The 21143-nt window shown below is 50.2% G+C and overlaps 1 protein-coding gene across 2 annotated transcripts in view; it reads right to left on the minus strand.

Annotated features, from left to right (window-relative positions):
• LOC8027349 (mRNA-capping enzyme) overlaps positions 1-17051 on the minus strand; it is a 29750-nt gene extending 12699 nt beyond the window's left edge. Inside the window, exons 1-12 of one of the 2 annotated variants that reach the window (XM_029969450.4) lie at positions 16967-17051; positions 15027-15144; positions 14599-14708; positions 10579-10682; positions 7519-7607; positions 6656-6731; positions 5177-5207; positions 5010-5118; positions 4190-4293; positions 3411-3514; positions 2903-3004; positions 1441-1576 (exon numbers count right to left, since the gene is read on the minus strand). In XM_029969450.4, the coding sequence (XP_029825310.3) occupies positions 1441-1576; positions 2903-3004; positions 3411-3514; positions 4190-4293; positions 5010-5118; positions 5177-5207; positions 6656-6731; positions 7519-7607; positions 10579-10682; positions 14599-14708; positions 15027-15114 (1053 nt within the window). In that variant the 5' untranslated portion in view covers positions 15115-15144; positions 16967-17051. The remainder of the gene's footprint in view (positions 1-1440; positions 1577-2902; positions 3005-3410; positions 3515-4189; positions 4294-5009; positions 5119-5176; positions 5208-6655; positions 6732-7518; positions 7608-10578; positions 10683-14598; positions 14709-15026; positions 15145-16966) is intronic. The other variant, XM_040499710.2, reaches the window with a different exon arrangement.
• Between the last annotated feature and the right edge of the window lie 4092 nt (positions 17052-21143).

Raw genomic sequence — 21143 nt, forward strand, 5'->3', positions numbered from 1 at the left:
ACCTATCTTTTATAAAGGGATCGTCCGGTGAAATTTCGTGTTCGAGAAAACATAGAATATTTGGAAGTAACCCCATTCGGCAGAAATCTGCCTGGTTGGGTGAGAATTAAAGTCCAAAAAATGCAGCTCCAACCAAAACTCAAAAGGAAACCCGACGTTTCCAAACCAACTCGGTTTCTTCTTCGAGGGTGACTTTGAAGTTTTGGATGGAGCTACATTTTTCGCACTTTAACGATTGAACGTCATTGCTATTACCTCGAAACGCCTCGTCCGCGTAATATCAAAATTTTATATGCCCCTCTGCGCGAAGAATTGAATTTTAAACTGCTCCCGTCGCATCCTAGCGTAAATGGTGCTTTTGTCGGCAATGTTGAAGCTCCGACGTCGGGCGACGCGAAGCGAGCACTTCCGTCGTTTGCCCGCGAGCGAATGGCGCAGCGTGCTTCGTTTTTCTCCTTGCGCTCGACTCGTTTCCTGGATGGGCGAGATTTTCGTCGCGCGGTTGGCTGCCACGACCACCAGGCAGCAGCTGCCATCCGCCAGACGCCCAGCGACGAGCGAAATCGGTCTTCGGCGTGCACAGGTGGGTTCCCGTCGAGATCGAGATCCCGCCCGTGCGGCAATCGTTTCGCGGAAGAGAGCTACGAGCCGAGCTCTAAGCGGACAGACGGCTCGTAAGCCGGGGTGCGATGCTGTGCCAACGACGTTCAACCTATGTTCACCCACCCCTCGCCCAATTCGGATCAATCGGTGAAACCAAAGCCAACAGCTAGGCCATCTTGAAACAATGCCAAAAGTTATATTTAGTGCGCGTGCAGCCCAATTCTGTCTGACCCACGAGTGGAAATGGAGCGTGGCTACGATTTACCAAGCTCGTCCGAGTCAAGTGACGATCTAGAAACGTTTTGTGCGTTTTGAACGATTCGCCTTCGACCCACGGGTGTCGCCTCGGAGGGGACGACCTGCAGCCCCATCACCGATCCCGTGGATCTGCCCATGTGGACCCAGACGCTGCTTCGGAGGCAAAATCTGGGTTCTACTTAATCCTATCTCTGCGCGTGTCTCCCAATATTCCTACCTTTGCGCGTCTCTCCCATAGACTCTCGTGCATTGCCCGATGTGGAGCAATGGTGGTGCCACCGACGAGCTCCCGATCCGCGATCTAGCCTACTACAATAGAGACCGGTGGGGCCGCAAATTTAGTGGTTCGAGACTCGACCAAAGCCTCACCAGATGCTCGGTGGGAATACAAATTTGAGATGGGAAGTAAGCCGGTCGTCGGGGGCGCGATCTAATTTTCCCAATTGTTTTCTTCATCAAACATGGGACAGCGAAAGCGGAGGTCACGCTCCAATCCGAGAGGGGTATGGCGCCAACAAATGCCGTCCACAGTCACCGGGGGGTGCTTGGGCAGCCCCGGCAAGCGAGCCGGAGACCCACCCCGTCCACGAGGGTGTTCTGGATGTGGCTTCCGGGCTCCTTCCGCCGCGGAAACCAAAGCCCCGACGCCTGGAAGACGCAGTTGTCCCGGTCGACGAAGTACACCTCGTTCTCTCCGTCGATCAGCATCATGTACCTGAAAGGCCAGAGGGCGCTCTGCAACCTCGGAGCACGGCACGCGGGGACTCCCTTCGTGGGAAGGTTTTGCAGCCCAATGCCCCTCGTTCCAAACACTGGGGGGCTACGCGTGACCCCCCCTGCACACGCACGCAATCGGACGGTGCCATCTTTTCGCCCAGAGATCCTGGGCACCGACCGGGAAAAGCCAACTCGGTGTCGGCGGTGTCGCACTTGGATGTGCACATCCAAGTGCGTGACGGTGTTGCTCAACCTCGAAAGAACGCTACGTTCGGTGAGAAACGCCATCAAAAAGCGTCGCGCACAAATTACGCCGTCGTCGCCGTCGTTTCGGAAGTGCCGAGCATGGACAATCCAATGTGCGTGACTTTATGAAAACTGACGTACGTCTTTCGAGGTTTCTCGCGCGTCATCTTTACACGTAAAGAAGAAACACGTACACTGTGCGGCACTCTCGGCACAAATGCGACGCGGACACCCACGTTCGTCGCTCGAGTCCAAGCCCCCGCCAGGCAAGCCACTTTTATGCGCCGACCCGACCCTCCGACATCTGCGCAGAAGCTCCCTTATGCGAATCTCGTTTCTGCACAGGCGCGGTGCCCGGTGAGGGCCAACACGAGCTAGGTCGTGGACGGCGTCTCGGTGTATAGCAGCCGGTCAATTCCAAGAAGGAAACCATTCGCGATTGCTTTTCACTCGCTAAAAGTGCCGCGCTCTGCACATGAAACCTGGCACAAAAACAAAAGGGCTCGGACGAGTAACAAATTGCGACGCACTGCAAACAAAGGCAGCGGGGGATCGAGATCGGTGGTCGTCGGATAGAAACAATAGCAGCCGCGGTAGACTGCGCCGCCCCGTGGACGGTACGATTCCTCGGCAGTTGGCAGTCTTTTTCGCAAATCAAAATCGCTTTATGCTTCGGGCAAGAATCGTGAAACAAAGTCCAGATTGGTAATCTTTAAGAAGATTCGAGAGAGTTGCAGCCAGACGCGATCGATTGCCTTCGGTCACCTAGGCTTCCTCTTACGCGTTTTTTCGACCGTCCAGAGATACACTGGCGAGCGCTATGAACGTCTGGATCCAACTGGAGCGTTCCCAAATAGGCAACGAGTGCGAGAGTAGAGTCGGGAATCGAACGCGTCGTGGGCAAAGTACCGCCGACTCGGCTACGCTAGCGGCAGTGTGGCTCACTTCGCAAAACCCGCTCCGTCGTGCGCCAGACCGAAAAGACGCATTTTTACGGCGAGTAAAGCCAAGGTCGTTGCGCGGCTGGCCACTACCGATGGGCCAGACCGCGTGAGATGGCGCGAGGAAACGGCCTCACCTCGTCCCGTCCGCTTTCCAACTGACTTTGTACGGCTTGTGCTTCAACATCTGCAGGTTGGAATTGTCCATGGAGACCGGCTGGCTGCCCGGAAAGCCGGAGCTGCAACAAGGACCCCCGGTGGAAAATTTCCTCAAAACAAAGTGCACCCACAAAAAAAAAAAAAACATATCGCGCGTGACGTGCATAGTGGAACAAGTTGACTGAGCCGTCTCATATTACGGATTGCTAACCTTTACAAATGACGCGTGCATGCAGGAACAAAAGACACCCACGTTTCGAGCACATTGCCTTCGTACACCCGGCCACGACTTGCGCGACCGTGCACGCTGCCGATTCGAATGGCGTAGCAAAAACCGATCGGTCGTACTATGACCGACGGGAGAAAAGGGAAGCGTAAAATGTGCGTCTTTAGCCTCCAGCAAGGGGCCGCGGGGGCGGCTGCCCAGGCCACGCCACCGAGGCGGTGGCGCACCCCTCCCGACACCGACGAGTTGAAAGCACCCACCTCTCCCAGTGACACATGTGCTGACACCGCCTCTGTATCTGGACCAGCTTGGGCTGCGTCGTGATTGGCTGAATGCCCGGGACGCCCTCCATGAAGGTTGGGTTCTGCGCAACATTGGTTCCTGCGTTCACTGTCCGACGCACATCCGAAGCACGCTAAAAGGAACTCTCCGCGGATCAGTGTGCGAACCAAATCAACGTCGGTTACATTCCACAACCGCAAGTTAGTACAGTTACGCCAATGCGACGGATATGCGGGCAGTTCTGACTGCTGGTGGGCCGATGGAAATTGTTCGCGTAATGCCGAAATGGTGTTACGCAAGTTTTTCGCTCGCATAAAAAGACGACCGTCTCACGATTTGTATTCATACAGAATGACATTGATCGGAGACACGAGAGATTCCACACTGCGCTCCCTTTTCGAAGCCTAAAGACGAGTATCGAGAGGAACGAGTAGAAGCAACGCCAAAAAAGTCACCCCCAACATCCGTCGGTGGCTGCGCTCGTCGAGTTCCATTCTGCACCGTGCCGAGATTGTGCCAACACCCGGCCCCCAAGCACGCCGGCTCCACCATGTTTCCCACGAGCATCCCGTTTAGATACATCCATCCCAACTTGAATGTGCTCTCAAACTTGAAGCTCAGTGCGCGTCTTCCGACTCATATTGCTGCCCCCAATCCGCCAGAAACAGTTTGAAAGCAGCTCTTTTCGGGCATTGTCGTCAACGTGCCCTCCGTTGCACTGGCAAGGGAGCTCCCTTGGGGCCAAAGACGTTCCCACCTTCTTGTTGAACTCCTTCCGCCGCTTGGTGTGGATGGGACTGTCGGTGCCTCCGTCGTCCGCCCCCAAGGCGTTGCCGTCGTCGTCCACATCATCGTCTTCCTCTGAAATCCAGTCAATAGAACCAGCTCGTCGTCCAAAGCTAAGAAAAACCGACACTCATCACTAAATGAAACGCAACCTGGTTCGCAGGCGAGAGGAGCTCTCCAAACGTGTTCGCGGACGAGCGGCACCACAGAGACGCAAACGGACCGCCAACAAACAGCTTTCCTCGCGTCCCGAGGCAGGGACGGTCCTCGCCCGCCACATGGCTCGTTCGCAGCTTCGCCGAGTCGGTCGGTCAATCCCGAAAGGGTGTCGTTTCGCACGATGCATCTCCTACTTTCTGGGTCGGCGAAATTGGCGCTCAAATAAAACCGCGTCCAATAAAATCAACGTTCGCCAACACTGCGGAAACGAAAGAAACAATAGACAGTTTTTTGGTCTCCTTAGCGCGCTAGCCGTCGCAAAAGCCTAGCTCGTCCGTATTTCCTTCGTTAACGACAGCACGAACATTCGTCACCTTCGCTCCGAGTCCATTACAGAAACCGAGGCCGCATTCTCCTACTTGAAGCTCGGGTACTCTAAGAATCGTGCCACGTTGCCTCGACTCCGTTAGCACCGGCGAAAGGCAAGACGGAGCGGAGAAAGCCACGATCTTGCATCGACGGCTCTCTCGACGTGGCCGGCAAAGCGCACGTTGCGGCCGACACTGACAGCACGCCGCTCACCGCTTGACCTGGCAAACGTTAGAAGAGGGAGGCGGGAAAACGCTTCGTACCGTCGCACCAGGCCGGTCGCGGCGGAGGGGGTGGGGTTTCGGCCATGTCTCCGTAGCGCTTGAACAGCTCGAGCAGGTAGTCCCCCTTGTAGATGCCGGGAGGCCTGGCCTGCGAGGGTCTGTCACACCTTGTGTCCAGGGTGGACCGAGATTCTAGACAGACTCACCACTGACACCGCTTGCACGGCAGCTTCCACCCTGGAATTTAGGACAGGACAGTGAGCTATCCCTCGCTTTCCTCTCGGGAAACATTCACAAACACATTAGGCCAAACCTAAACGTCAAAAGAAACGCGTGGAATGGAAACAAAATGTTTAGGGCACAAAAATACCAGCAGAGTGGATTGAGCAATGCCTACAAAGTGGCCTACCCTTTTGGTCTAGAGGGATACTCTGACGAAATTTCGACACTTAATTTTTGGTCTATACGCATTCGAAGGAGCAGTATTACATCGGATGGACCAATATGTTGTTAAAAAAGTCACGAAAAGGAATTTTAGAACAAATGAAAGGATTAGCAAGGAGCACCTGGTGGATGTCTCTAAAGCCTCGTTTGTAATGCCCGTCTAGGAACCTTGACAGGTAGTGGCGATAGCTGTCTCGCCAAGAACTATACATGCTTTGAACCTGACGTCCTCCCGACAGCTCTACGGCCAGTACAAGAGAAGAGGGAGGAGCGCTCCACTCAACGGGACTCTCTTTTGCGCGTTTCAGACGTCGCTTGTCTCCCTCTACAAGATTCTAGTAGATTAATTCGTCACCCAAAATTCCCACAAAAGGCAGCTTTGGGGTTGCGGAGGCCCAAAGGCTGGGGTGCTTGGACCGCTTGGGTCCAAGCACCCCAGCCCCGACGACGTCAGCCTCGCTGGTGCTTTGCTCATCCCGACACAAAATATACGTCACGAATGCGCCGGATCTGACGTGCTCTCCGAGCGCTTGCCAGAGTGGCCGTTTATAACGTAAAATACAGCCGTCAGGCTCAAAATACGAACGTGTGATTGTCATTTAGGGATGTTGTGGACAGGGGTGGACTGAGAACTCCGTTTTGGGGGCGCAAAATTTGTAAGGATACTATTCTCCCATTCTTTCGTGTGCACTGGGGGGTCCACCCACGTCGAATTGCCCTCCGAGAAGGGGGGAAGGGTCGACCCTCGTTGGGGGGGGCGGCCGCCCCCGTCACCTCCCCCCCTTGGATCGACCCCTGGTTGTGGATTATATTGGGCCTATTTCTGACCACGACGGGCATATTTCGAATTTCGTCGAAGTATCCCTTTCACCGCATTTGTTTCTTTTATTTCTGCCTCCGACAATGAGTCGACAGGTCCATTTGTTACGCGTTGTTGACCTCCTCTATGCTGAGAAGAGGATTACTCGTGTCTTTTGCAAAGTTTCAATAAACTACAGTACGAGACTTTGCGAGGATCTCTTTTTTATAAATTCTAATAACGTAATAAAAATTTCTCGCCCTAACGGATCACCCTGAGGTAACCGATAGGTGACGTACCGCTCGCAAATGAGAACTTCTGCGCTCGTAAAACATTCCCAAAACGCACACTCGGCAAAATGTGTGAAATAGGAAGCGGCGTTCGACATCCTCTAGAGAGGCCGGTTGCGAGTGAGCGCAAGGTGAAAGGCGCAATCCCTTACCCCCAAGACATGTTCTCGACCAGGTATGCGGCAATCAGGAAGCCCGTCCTGTTGAAGCCGTGCGTGCAGTGGACACCTGCGCCAGGGATTGCTGCAAAGAGGCTCCCTCCCCCGCCCCAACCCACCCACAGCTGGGGGAGGCTAACAGCCCCGGGATCACATGGCCTCACCTAAACACCCTCACCTAGCAACCACCGACTCGTCAATACCAAGCGCCCCTCGCTCGTCGGGAAAACGAGTCCGACGAAACTTTGCGGTAATGTCCCACCAGTGCACGTAAAGTGGCGACCAAGTCTCTAATTACTTTTAACCCGCTCTAGATGGAAATCTAGCGGGCTACGAGGATCATTTTGAGGCCAAACAAAAAGAGAGCAACCGCGACGACATTGCCGAGCTCTCTGGAGTTATTCCTTTGCCACTGTTTGGGTGAAAGCAGCAACTACCGTATTTACTCGCGTATAGGTCGACCTGTTTTTCAAAAATCGCCTCATCAAAACTGGGGGGTCGACCAATACGCGAATCCCGGTATTATATTTGTCAACTTTTTTTTTTTTTCGGGGGTCCCGAAGTTAGGGGGTCGACCTATACGACGTATCGACCAATATGCGAGTAAATACGGTATGTGGATCTCTGTAGCAGTAAGACGCCCATGCAACCTTCTTCTTCGCGCGTTACAGACACCTTTGGCGCAAGTCGGGGTTAAGGGGGGGAAACAAATGGTCCACAAGGGCACGTGCCGAACAAGACGCGCAAAGACCGCTGCCCCGATAAAAGGCCGTTACCGCTCTAGCGTATGCCGGTGGTGGCAGAGCTCGCCTCCCTCCAGCTTGGGAACCAAATGTGGGAAAAAGGAGGAGACAAACCTATGACTTCCAGCGGGTTCTGGGATATGAAGTTTTGACAGAGCTGGATGAATGTCTGCGTCTGTTCCACGGAAGGACACTCGCCGTGCCTGCGCAGATGGAACACCCAATGTCCTTCAAAACTGACGCACCACGGCCTAACACTTCCAGGAAACACCGAGCGAGCAGAAAACCGGCCGAGTTAGGCCCAGAGCCCTCGTTCGAGCTACAGGCAAACTTTGCCCGATCCAAGGTACAAGACACGCGAGAGCCCAACTACCCAGAACACCGTTTGTTGCCCAAAATACATTCTCTTTCCGCCCGAAAACCACCGATCAAGAACTGGCCGGTTGGAGTAACGCTCACTCTCTTCTTCGGGGTCACGTGCCATTCTCTACAGTTTAGACGCAACCACCAAAGAAAATCAAAGTCAAGGGTCACCGGAGGCACACCCTCAATATTTAAAATAGAAAAGACATACGACGCACCTATTTTGTGGCTTCTAAAAAAAACTGCAAATTCCCCGATTGAAGAAAAAAAAGTAGCACAGCCACGTGGCTTCTGGCAATTTTCTCCTAATCTATATTTCTTCTACCTCCCCAGTGGGGGTAGAAGAAATATAGATGTGGGCTGTGGGGAGTTTTTTTGTAATTCAAATGATTTCAGGAAGAGTGATGACCTGAAAATATGAGTTGCATATCTGTCCTATGTCAATTTTTGAAAACATTGTTTTTCCCCAATGAGGAGTTAAAGGTAAAAGAAAATAAAGTAGATAGCCCGATTCCTTAATAAATTTCAGTTCAGAAACATCTTGAATGTGGTATCAGGATACTTCTACCTTCGAACAAAAAATTTCTTCGTACGAAATTTGCAGCAAAAAGTGGAACTGAGAAAAATGCATTCAAACAGTGAGCTCCTTTGGTCCGTTACTTGCTCACAATGTGTCGAAAATATTTTATATCACCTAACTATTTGACGTATGCTCATCAAATTTGAAAAATGAACTTTTTCAAAAACACTCGAAATTAAGGCCTATGTCTAAAGGGATGCGAAATTTTAATTTCAGAAAACGAGGCAGAAGCGCTAGGCGGGACGCTACAAAGCCGAAAGCATCGGCCACGAAGCGACACATCCAACGGGTGGTCGTATTTTTGTGAAAGAGGGCGCTTGAACTGGGGCCAAAGAGGCCGGTGTTTCCTCCTCGCTTTGACTCCATGGGGACGTGATGAGGGAAGCAAGCAAGTTTCCCCTCCTCCTCAACTATTCTGCAGGCGTCGGGATTCTCACTCGGTCGGATCCTAATTTTACAAAAAATACGGCCATCCGTTCGAGACACAGCTTTACGAGCGCTATTTCGGGGCTTGCAGCACCCCTCAAACACTTCTGCTACCTTATTTTGCAAAATACAAATTTCAATTACGCATCTCTTTAAGGAAGACGAAGAGTTGTCGCGCAACCTTTTTATTTCTCGGCCTCGCTACGTAGCACCCCCCCCACGGCCAGTGACACGACCGGTCCGAGTCGCTTTAGGGTACCTTTTGGAGCGGCCAAAAATCCCCTTTTGGAGCAGCAAAACTAACTGTTGAAGCAAATTTCCACTTATGCCACTGCAAAATACCACTAGGTTAAAATTTGTGTGGCGAACAGAAAGACAATAGCTCCTTTGCCTTCCTCCTCCCGCGCAACCTTTTGTGGCACGAATCGCACAGCCGGTTGGATTCCCTGAAACCAGCAACTGTTGAGTGGCGTCTGTAGAAGCACCAGATACGGCGACAATGTGCCCATCGTTAAAGCAAAGTATAAATTAAAATCTTAGGTACCCCGTCCGAGCTAAACCATTTCACTCGAACACCGGTGAAATAGAAACATTTAGAGCACCCAAATTGATGCTTCATTCAAGCTCCCGAGGGTGCAATAAGACAAACTCTTAACTCGGATGGAAAACAAAGCATTTGTCCTTTGATTATAAACTTTCATAAATTTGCGCGTGCCTACCGTTCAATGCTGTACCGGGGTCGGAACTACCGTTGAGACCGGTCATAACCAAAGTCGGTTATAATGAAATAGTGGGTATAGTGCAGTGATTTTCGATTCCCGTTGACTCGGTTACAACTAGGGCTCCGTGTTTTCGGATAAATCCGAAAAACGCCCGCCAGTAAAATTTTGGTCAATTCGGATTTATCCGATAAACTCCGAATATTTACGTGTCAATGCCAGATCCTACCCCTACCCCTACCCTTACCCCTACCCCTACCCCTACCCCTACCCCTACCCCCCCCCCCCCCCCCCCCCGGCAAAAAAAAAAAGTAAAGGACTTTTTTTTTTTTTTTTTAGTTTGATTAGCACAGAGCTAATGGTCCTGGGAAAATTCCACCATAATAATCTTTCAATTCTTCGACCGATGCCAAAAGGGGTCCTGCCGCTTGTCTCTTCAAGGTTGATTCAGGCTAACAGGTCGTTCCTTGTGCATTCGGGTCACGACAAAAGCCCCCGTATTGGTTTCCAGTTTGGGCCATGCGATTTGTGATTTAGAGAAAGGAAAGGGTATGTATTGGTAACAGTGAAAGCTATGGACCATAGGGCTTCCTAGCGACTACCTCCGGGAGTTTATCGATTTTAAGGTATCGGCACTTATCGAAGCGCCACTTGTGTGTGACTTTTGTCGTGGATAAATTAGTATTGCCAATGGCAATGGCACCAACGCCGAATTCAACCGAAGATATTTCAATTGATACTAGCGCATTTTATTTTTTATCTCGCATTACCATTACATTCGACTATTTATTTATTTATTTTTAATAGGAAACACGGCGAAACTAAACTCTGAATTTTGGAGAATTGGGAATCAAAAAATGATAAACTGCGAATCTTCGGCAAAAAATAAACTCCGAAAAACACTCCGATTCTGACGAAAACTAAACTCCGAAAACACGGAGCCCAAGCTATAACCGGTCTCGACGGCACTCTATTTCCAATAGTTCTGGAGCAATGATGGCACCTCCCGTTTGGGCCCCATGTAGCGAGAGGTAGCGGGGCATGCACTTGGGCGTAGCAATCGCATCGCCGCCGGTCGGCACGCACCCCCTGCACTGCAGCTTGAGGTACTTGACGCCACATTCTTCCACTTCCTTCCTGTCGTAGAACCGGCCCGTGTTGGTCAGGTCGATCCAGAGGCCCAGCTTCACCTGGAGACGCAGCAACCGTCACAAATGCCAGTCATCTCTCCCACCAAAAAGGCATCTCACGTTGCGGTAACCCGGAAATCGTCGAGCACCTTCTGGGATCGACCGGCATTTCTCGGCCAAAAGCACCTTTTCCAACCTTACGACCCGCAACAAATTCTGGGCGTACGAGAAGTCGCGCTCGGTGCTGCCGAGATCCCAACTACCGACCTCTTTGACCGGCTCTCCCCATTCTCTGCGGGAAAATGGTCACCTGGCAGACCCCTGCCAGGTGACCTCCTGGCGGAACTGTCCCGGGCAGGGGGGTAAAGGTGGGTGAGGAGGAGTGGGAAATCCCGCGCGCCAACATCCTGGGTCCCGAGTGAAAGATCGCGAAAGAGAGCGACAGAACACGAGAGAAAGAAACCGATATTGCCAGCTGAAGGACGACAGTCGCAATGGTAATCGCAAAGACTGAAAACTCTCAGCAATATAAACAGTGATAATTTAATGTTGCAAACTAAATTCTGAGCTATTCTAAGGTTTATAAAAAAAGCAGCATACTCATTACGCTGCATTAACTTCCCTTCTGTTGGAATCTCGAAAATCTGGTGGTTGCGCGGTTTCGTATTTCCGGGCGCGGCCACCCGCGCACGGAAATACGAAACTAAACCACATAACCGAAGCCGGTTATCTGGTTTAGTTTAGTGTTGACTCGAGGCCGCACATGTGCGCGCTATGCAAAAAGAAAGCTTCGAAAGGAACGTGAATATCTTTCCACCAGTAAGTTTGTGGATTGTTGAAGTTCATGAAACTGCTCTGATGATATATTTGTGAAATCGAAGGCAGTTGGTAACCATGTGGGACCCCGAGGGTCTGCTTGCATACTCCGCCGCTTGCGGCAGCCAGAATGCATGGGAAAATGGCGGACCTTTTCCCCTAGAGTTAGTATGTATGATCTCTATGGTCCCGGGTGACCACAGATAAAAGAGAGAACGCTTTTCACTTTTTCTTTGCCTTCCTCACGCAGTTCGTTGGGCTCAACTTTCCGGCTATGTGGCTTACCGTATTTATGCGAACGTAGGCCGACATTGATTCTAAGCCAAACCTCGGAATTCGGATAATAAAAAATTTTTAAAAAATCCTTCATTGTAAACTTATAAAAAAAAAACGAAAAAAAAAAAAAAATTAAAATGGAACAACATTCATTTTTGAGCAGAAAACTAGCAAAAACGTCCAAACTGTCAGCGTGCTTGTAGGTCGTCGGTGTCCTCACTAGACACTTTGTCCCTCTCCTCCCACAAGGCATGGTCCTCAGTCTTGCGGCTGAGTAATGCGCATTCTGGGGCAAGTTGGTGCCCCAACTTTGAGACCACAATACCGCTTCAGACAGGGACGACGTGAGTAGGAGCGACACAACACAATGCGCTAACTTCAACCGTTTAATTGTAAGAACATCGAGGGCAGAAATACTCCGCGTCATCGTGCCATTCGAGCCATCCCATGCCACGCCAATGCCCGCAAGAACTGCGCCTCTTTGTCGCCCAAATCGATCGACGCCACGCCGACGTATCCACCCCGTAGTTTCTTTATTGGGTCTGCCTCTATGATTTCCTTTTCTAATAACAGTACGCAAATTAAATTCAGGTTTGCCCCCCCACTCACTTCCCCTCGGTGGTGAACAGCCTTTTAACAGTTTTTAGTAACGTCCCAGATCCTCTCAAGCTTACGCACAATGTACCTGCGGATAACATCATACAGTTTTTAGGCTCACCCTTTCGGAGCAACCTGCGTGTTGGAAATACCAACCGAGAGCAAATGAGCCCCCGTTGCCGTTCACTTCGTCCCACTCGAAACTCGTCAAGAGAGGAATTGTAAATCTGCGCTTCGTGAACGCCATCGGAAGGTCGCGTCGTCATGCGATGCCTTCGGGTCGGAAGGAGCAGTCGGAACGCTCGGTGGCTGCCGGTTTTCCGGGGACGCTCCCGGTGTCGAGTGCAGAAAGGCTTTTAAAGAAGCTACGAGTAGCAGCGAGTCCAGATCGAGATATGGCCCAAAAGAAAGTGGCCTTACATGCGCAAAACCGCGCACAATAAATGCTCGGGTTTTTTCTGCGCCGGAAAAACTTGCCAAGTTGCGCAAGCTGACGGACCCGTACCGCTAACCACCGGTTGGCTGCGTGAAAAAGAATCGCGGCCCATTCGTTGAATGTGCGGAAGGAGTTGTCGATCACATCCAGCTGACGTGCGGCCAAAAGGATGTGGGACAGACGGGAAGCTGTCTAAACGACAGACTGCGCAAACACAACCAAAACGTGAGCGGACAGCGTGACGGTCATTTGTCGATGCACTGCCACGACTGTGGGGGCAAACCTGAATTTCATTGGTGCACGGTCATTAGAAAACATAGAGACAAGACGGTAAGGGAAGTCAGAGACAGACCCGATAAAAAAACTACGGGGATTGACGTGTCGGCGTGGCGTCGATCGATTTGGGCGACAAAGAGATGCAGTTCTCGCGAGCACTGGCGTGGCGTGGGATTGCTCGAATGACGCCACGATGCGGCGTATTTATACCCTCGATTTTCTGGCAATTAAACGGTCGAAGTCGGCGCATTGTGTTGCGTCGTTCCTACTCACGTCCGTCTCAAAGCGCTTTTATGTTCCGAAAAACTCCTCAGTCTCGTTCGATGCATCGGAGATACGGCACTTACGGAAAGATCTGACAATCATATCAGCTGGAATGCGGTCCCATGCGGTCGCAATCCAGCTCAAAGTTAGCTCGAGTCTCGTTTGGTTAACCGACCCGCGTAAAGCCTTCTGGAGCCAGTCTTCTACGCAAGCTCTACGCGGGTTGCGTCCTTCGTCGCAACCTCCAACAGCCGTAGCTGGCTCGCCGCGCCTCCGGGAATGATGACCGTCTCCCCTTCGCTCAATCTTGACAGAGTTTGCGAGGTGTCTGCGGTGCGAGTCCAGAAGTCCCTCGTGCAGCTAGCACCTGGACGGCATTGCCTAACCAGCCTGACCCACCTCTCAACCAGGCCACTAGTCACATAACCTCTCTTGTGCATCTGCACAAACACCTTTTTTGGGTCTCCAGTGAGCTTGCTCGAAAACGATGCAAGCTCGCGTCCATCGAAAACTCGGCGGCACAATGTCCGCTCTTCCTCGTATCTGGCCGACCGAATCTTCTTTTGTGCCCTTTTCGTCTACTGCGTACGCCACTAGCGCGTCGAAATAAACTGGCGTCCGATCGGCCTTGCCCCTTCGTCCCAGTAATCGGTTGCAAGTTTCCGGCAAACTGATGTTCGTCGCTAAAGACTAAACCCAAATCGCTTCGTGAACCTTCGGACCACCCCCCCTTTGCTTCGAACTCCGTTCGAGTCACACCTCCTGCTATTGCAACTTCACTCGCTTAGGCTCAAATAATTTCCGTGGCCTCAGGAAGTGCCGATGCTTTTCGTGTTTTGACGAAGCTTACGAGCTCCATTTCTACATCAGGATGTCAACCTCTTTGCGGTCCCGAGAATGCCATCCTCGTTGCAGCGCAACTAAACGGCCGAGCGTGCTGTTTTCTTCATTGGCGCACATTCTTTTCCTCGACGTCTCGGTGGGCCTGGAGGATTTGGCAAATTTTCGGCAGCCAAAACGACGTTTAAAACTGCGGACTGTGGTTCAAGGTGCACGGCGTTTCTAGCTAACGGACGTCCGATGCTTGCCAACCTGCAGCGGGAATAGTTGAGATGGCCTCGACGGCGCGTCCGTTTCAGGTAGTTCCGAGCACGGCCACGAGGCGGCGTAACAAACATACGGTTGATGAAGACGATCATCGTCAACCGAAATTGCATCCTCGTTTCCAAGTTGACCCCCGAGTTTCCACTTCTTTGAAGAAACCATCCATCGAGCAAAAAGTGTATGCAACCGAGTGTGCAATAAGCTGACCTTGTATCTCGCCAACGATGCCAGCAGCATGGAAGGGTAGAATCGGTTAGCTTCCGGCACCTGGGAGTCGTAGACGCCGCTCAGCGGAGTCTTGAACGGCAAGAACTTCTCTGGGAGCAAAAAAAACGGGAGCAGGTTAACTACATCGACAACATTTTATTTCTCACATCCAGATACGAATACTGTAAAACCTTTAATGTTTGTGAGCCCTTAATTTTCACAAATTGAAAAATTTGTATAATTTCAGGACACACAAGAACTCCTTAGAGTTTCAATGCAGGCCTCTGGAATTAGCTAAATTTAGTGGCCGCGATTATGTCCTCTCTGACCGAGGGAGAGCGGAGGACATAAGGTCAGTCCTTACCAGACTGCAAAAAAAGAAGAGCAATGATTGTGGCATAGCGCTAGAAGTAAGCAACGTCTACTACCTGCTACAAGGTCTCCCTTTCTGGGGCAGTTGAGCCATCGCGGAGGCGGACCCAGGTCCGACACGTTCCGCCGTCTCCGGTCCGACATGGTGCTCCGCAAAGAAACAAACAGATGCGCCTGCACATGGTATGAAAAAATGTTTTCATGTTGACGGTAGGGAAATTGTCCAAACAAACAGATGTTGCGTGCCTAGAGAGTGAGAACGTCTTTGTGTAACCCTCGCCACAATTAGCTTTAGCCCACTTTTTAATAGGTGACACCGAACGAAAATAAGTTCACGCACCCCCTAGGCAGGCTTAGAAGAGCCTTTCAGAAGTCATTACATGCAGGAACGAGCAGGCAGTTAGTTGAGGCATGCCATTTAGAGTTCCGAGCTTGAGATTTCCTCACAACACAATGAAAAGTTGCATAAGATTAAAGCTCTTTTGAGCCCAAACTTTTTGCTCATAGACATAGTGGACAGCTCGTAGTCCACAGCCACTACAATTACGCTCACTCTTTCAAAACCCTCACTCTTTCAAAACCCTCACGTGTCTGCTAAGAATGACAATATCAAACGTGCAAAATGCATAACGCATAATGGAAGCTCGCCGGAAACAGTGGACGTGGCTATGGCGACAAGGAAACGCTGCCCAGAGGCACCCATGAAAGTACCACAGCAGACTGGGATGTTGCAAAGCCTAGCTATGTACCAATGTAACGTCCTCAACACGCTCAAACTGGAGCAATGAACGGACTGCTGTCAAGAGACGTTTGTCAAGCAAAGCTCACAACAAGCACATAGCAAGAGATCAGCCTGGAGGACTGCTGCCATCTTGGTAGTGCAGCAAGGAAAGCTCAGTTGAAGACTATGGAATACCGGCTAGGATGGGATCAGCAGTCGCGGCAGTTGGTTTTTTGTGCTTTATTGCGTGCACTGCATTCTTCAAGTTGTACAACCTGGTGGTTCCATTCTACTCTCGAAATTCTGTGCAGGTGATGATTTTTACGATGGTCTCTTTAAAAGCTAGAATTGTTTTTTGTTGTTGTCTTCCACTATTTCTTGAAATGACAAGCCCAAATGTCTCAATCCCGATTTAAATCCGGCTAGCAAACTGGTTATATTTCCGGCTGCCACGAATAGGGTAAGCCATCAACCGTAGGTGTTTTCTTTTTTTTACGTAATACGTAATAGTAGTTTAAAAAAAATAGACAAACTACAAAATTCTCGCAGGATAAAAATCCTGCGAGAACGAGGCGACAACGAAATTCCCGATCGCGTCGACGCTACCTCTCTGCGTATTCACTTTGTTCGTACCACTCTGGTTCCCCCGCACGTTTGACTTTCTCGTGGCAAACGCCGAAACGGGGGGGCGCAATTTACCATTCGGCGTTGCAATGGAGGTCAAAACTCGGCGATTTGAAGCGACACAGGTCGCTCAACATCGCAAGCACGATCGCGGACGCGGCACAGCATGCAATGAGAAACAAACAAGTACATTAAAACGTTCCTTAGAAACGTTCGCGAGCTTTGTGAACAAAGCCTCCAAGGATTAAATCTAGATCACTAGGATTTTTCCCATACAACGAAGAACCGCGAAAGAAATCGGCGCATGGAGACCCGCTTTGAACGCTTCGGAGAAGAGACGCATCGGATCTCTGACCGCTCACATTTAATAGTTGAAGATAACGAATGGGACAACGTTTATGGGACCTCAAGAAGCGTCTAGCAATAAGAAAATCCATTCGATGTGCACGTTGAACGCTGCCAAATAGAGGGATCGGGTGAGAAAAACAACGCCGCGGACGTGACACACGGCAAACGAAGCTTTACACGTTTTAGAAGAGCGTCAACAACAACTGTGACGATTCTCATTCAACGCCGGACGTTATACGGTCACCGCTGCGACGTAACATTTGAAAGTAAGGGGAATTAAAGGCAATAAATGGTATTACTCGCCTGTTCTTTGCACCTCTACACACACCAACGCCAGTTGCACACTGTCAACTGGGTTCGAGATTAAACGCTATACTAATGAATAGAGGAGGCAAAATAATTTGAATTGGGTATAAATAGGCGGTGGATAGCGCTACCTAGCCAGTGTCCTTCATTTATTTTGCGATTCACAATAAAACAACTATTTGTTCGTTTCTTCTGCCAAGTTTCATTTATCTGGTTTATTACATAATAAATAAACACGAAACGAGCGAACATATTTATCTAGGTCAGATTCAAACTAACGCATAGAGTCACTAGTGCATAGAGTTATTATAATATCAACGTTACTAAAACACTCAGTTGGGAAACTCCCATAGAGACAACTTTGAAAAAATGGCCCCAATCCGTCTGCGAGCACCGAGCTAATGACGAACACAACGCCACCATCTCTCCCGCAGCGGCCACTCGAGGAACTGCACGTCACTTCTATTTTGGCTTTAAGAACAGATACAGTGGAAGAGGTTACAGGGGTGCCACCCCCGTCTCCTCGGCGGACGCGCCGCGTCGAAATACCGAAGTTAAAATGCACCTAGGTCCGGACGCGCTACCTGAAAGCAGCGCTTAGGCATGGTTGTATAAAAACAATATTTATTCTGCCGCAAAACCCTGCAAACTAAAGATTTTAAAAACATAACGCGCCCCTCTTTTTGTACTAATCTCCAATAAATTTCATACAAAAAGAGTCTTTTCCGTTTGTTTTTACGCAAAAACAGGCTTTCGAAAAGCTCAAGGTAACCACAGTACAGACAAACGATAAAGAGTGGCGCTGTTGTCGCATTTAGCTCGGTCACGGTGGACACCAGCGGCCCAGGTTTCGACGGCGAGTTTCCCAACTGAGTGTTTTAGTAACGTTGTATAATATGCACTAGAGGTTCAAATGGCGCTAGCGTCTATACAGCATTTCAAGAAATCAGTCTACTTTTGTGGTGCTCCTGTGCATTCCATGGAAAAACACGCGTGCATTTTGTCTCTTCGCAGGGAAATAAGCATATAGAAGATAACATGGAACACTTTGTTATTTATTTAGACCATATGAGTTGATATGCATCATATGGACAGATGTATGCCTAATTAAATGAATAGATGTTACTGGCTATACCTTTTGTAGCGGGCGGTAGCTTGCGTCACCTAACCTAAGTCTAAGAAAGACTTAGATTAGGTGACGATCCAAATAATTCAGACAGCCAATGTCCAGGTGGGAAAGAGCAAGGGAGGATACCGAGAAAACAGGAGACCGTGGTATGATGGGGAGATAAAGAAAGAAATTGGGAAAAGGCGTGAATGGAGCCGGCAGCATAGATGGGCCCAGAAAAGAGGAGATCCACAAAGCCACATCGATCGCCTTTGGGAGTGCTACGAAGAGCAAAGAGTCAGGGTAAAGGCACTGGTGGCAACAAAAATTGAATGCTGTCACAAACACACTGAGAGGGAGATTCAAGGAGACAGGAAGACATGGAGCAAGAAATATTGGCATTTTATTAGTTCCATGAAACCGAAAAAGAACTCTACACAGGAACACATGTTGGAGAAGCAAGGACAACTTCTCACTACACGAGAGGCAATTGAGGCTTGGCTGACTGAGCACTTCAGGAGCCAGCAAAATAAACTGCGACGACCAGCAGGAGATCCAAGGGACAAGCCCAAACAAGCGGCAAGCCAGAAGGAAACTATGACCGAACCTATAACAAAGATGGAACTAAAGAGACAAGTAAAAAAACTAAAAAACCAGAAAGCAGTAGGCAGGGACGACATTCCCAATGAATTCCTCAAAGCACTAAAAGCAAAGGCACTGGATAATTTAAGACTCTGCTATAACGACATATTAGAAAAAAAAGTAATACCACAGCCCTGGAAAGAGGCAAATATCCAACTAATTTACAAAGAAAAAGGTAAAGACCGTATGGACCTAAACTCCTACAGGCCAATTACAATCCTAAGCAACGTCTACAAACTGTTTACGAGCATGCTTAACAGAAGACTGCAAGATATATGCGAAAAGGCGAACATTCTAAGCGAAGCACAGAATGGATTCAGACCCAACAGACGAACTAGCGACAACATATTTACTCTGAGCCAGGCCATAGAATTGAAAAATTACGAGAAGTCTAAATTGTTTTTGACATTCCTGGATCTTGAAAAAGCCTATGATGCCGTCCCCCATGACAAACTGTGGAGGAAAATGAAACATATTGGATTTGAAACTGAGACCATAAAACTACTAGAAAGCTTATATGAAGACTGCAAAGCCTCCTACAAATTCGGACCATACACCTCGGAAGATGTATCAACAGAAATCGGACTGAGACAGGGATGTCCACTGTCTCCTACGCTCTTCAATATCTACATCAATGACTTGATTGCCGAACTAGAGGAAAAAGGCCCTGGGCTTCGCTTTACAACTGTGATCAAGGAAGGCGATCAGGAGTACACCAGGATCCCCTGCCTCGCCTTTGCAGACGACTTGGTGCTGCTCGCCGAGTCCGAGGCGGATATGCAGCACCTTCTGGACATTTGTGGAGTGGTAGCACACCAAGATGGCTTCCGGTTTAACAAGGATAAAACTCAGTGGATGGCGTTCAATTCAACGAAGACAGCAAACTTCCACATTGGAAACCAACAGCTCGAAGAAACTACAGAATACACATACCTAGGTATCAAAATCCAGAACACTAACGACTATTTGGCCAAACACGAAGCAGCAGTGGTGGCAAAATCAAGCAAGCTGAAGGGAAAAGTCTGGCATCTGGCGAGACACTCTTACAATACATATGCGGTAGGAAGAACGCTATGGAAGACAACAGCAGTCCCAGCAATAACATATGCAAACGACGCGGTAGCACTCGGATCAGCCCAACTGAAACTTCTCGACAGACATCAGACCGAGATAGGACGGTGGCTCCTGGGAGCAAACTGCTGCGCAGCGTGACGGGGGAAATGGGGTGGTCGACCCACGAGGTAAGAGAGGCCAAATCGAAGTCCCACTACCTTGGTCGCCTGGCGTTCCTATCCAGCGAAAGGTACGCCAGGCGAATGTACCACCACATAAGTACCGGGGAATTAGAACAGGGTGGATTAGGAGAATAACGGCCATAGACAGCAAATTTAGTGCAGGCACAGAGCGACATGCGGCCACTGGCGAGAAACAGTGGACAAGGACAACACGAACGGAGATCACTGCGAGGGGAACATGTCTGTCGCAAGAGGCAATGAAGAAGAAGCGGTCGCTCGCCCGATATCGGGAACGCAAGAGTGCACCAGCTCCCTACCACCACTATCGGGGAGACAGAGCGAGCGCCCTTCTTTTCCAGGCCCGGACCGGCGCACTGCTCACGCGGAAAAGAAGACAAGAGCTCTTCGGGGATGACGCGACGTGCAGGCTATGTGGCCTCGGGGACGAGGACATCAATCACATCTTCGGCCAGTGCCCGCGTCTACAACCAAGCGAAACGGCAGGAAGGGCCATCGACGAAGTCCTGGGCCTGGTGAAACACCCAGAACACGAACAGCGGCAGAACACAGGACCACCACAGCCGCTGCTTCAACAACGCGAGGCAGAGCTGGTGGAAGCGACGAAGCGTCACCTAGCAAGGTGGGAAAAGTGTTGCCGCACTGCTGAGGAGTCCGAAGCCAGCTAGCCCTCCGGGCCCCAGCGAGCCAGGACGACACAGAGCCTCCCACCTCAAAAACTTTCATTGAGGTCTGCGCATCAGTTGTCCGATGTCGTGACTCCACTGAGACCGCGGCGGCTGTTGCGACTTGTGAGAGTCTGTGACCAGTGTTGCCGCTGTGGCGCTGTAGTGTCGCCGTGTAGCGGACGAACGGGTCACATGGGAGCCAAGCCAAGTCAGACCGTCTGGAGTTACGGACCAAGTGGTGGACACAAATTTTTGGTGGTTTCTCTTTTTCTGTTATTTTTCTTTCTTAACGTCATATCAACATTTTTTTCTTTTTAACGCGCCTGCGACGTTCCTTTCGGAACGACCGCCCTGATGCGAAAGGGTTTTGGTGCAACTGAATACTGAATACTGAAGACAAACATTTGATTCCTTTTCGTCGTTTACTCAGTTTACCCTGAGAGGAAAGACGACGAAGTGATCTGAGCCGGAATGCAAAAGCTTCTATCTCTGGAATTTGCTAT

This window comes from Ixodes scapularis, unplaced genomic scaffold, assembly GCF_016920785.2.
Source record: "Ixodes scapularis isolate PalLabHiFi unplaced genomic scaffold, ASM1692078v2 PGA_scaffold7__128_contigs__length_106722199, whole genome shotgun sequence".
Classification (NCBI taxonomy): Eukaryota; Metazoa; Arthropoda; class Arachnida; order Ixodida; family Ixodidae; genus Ixodes; species Ixodes scapularis.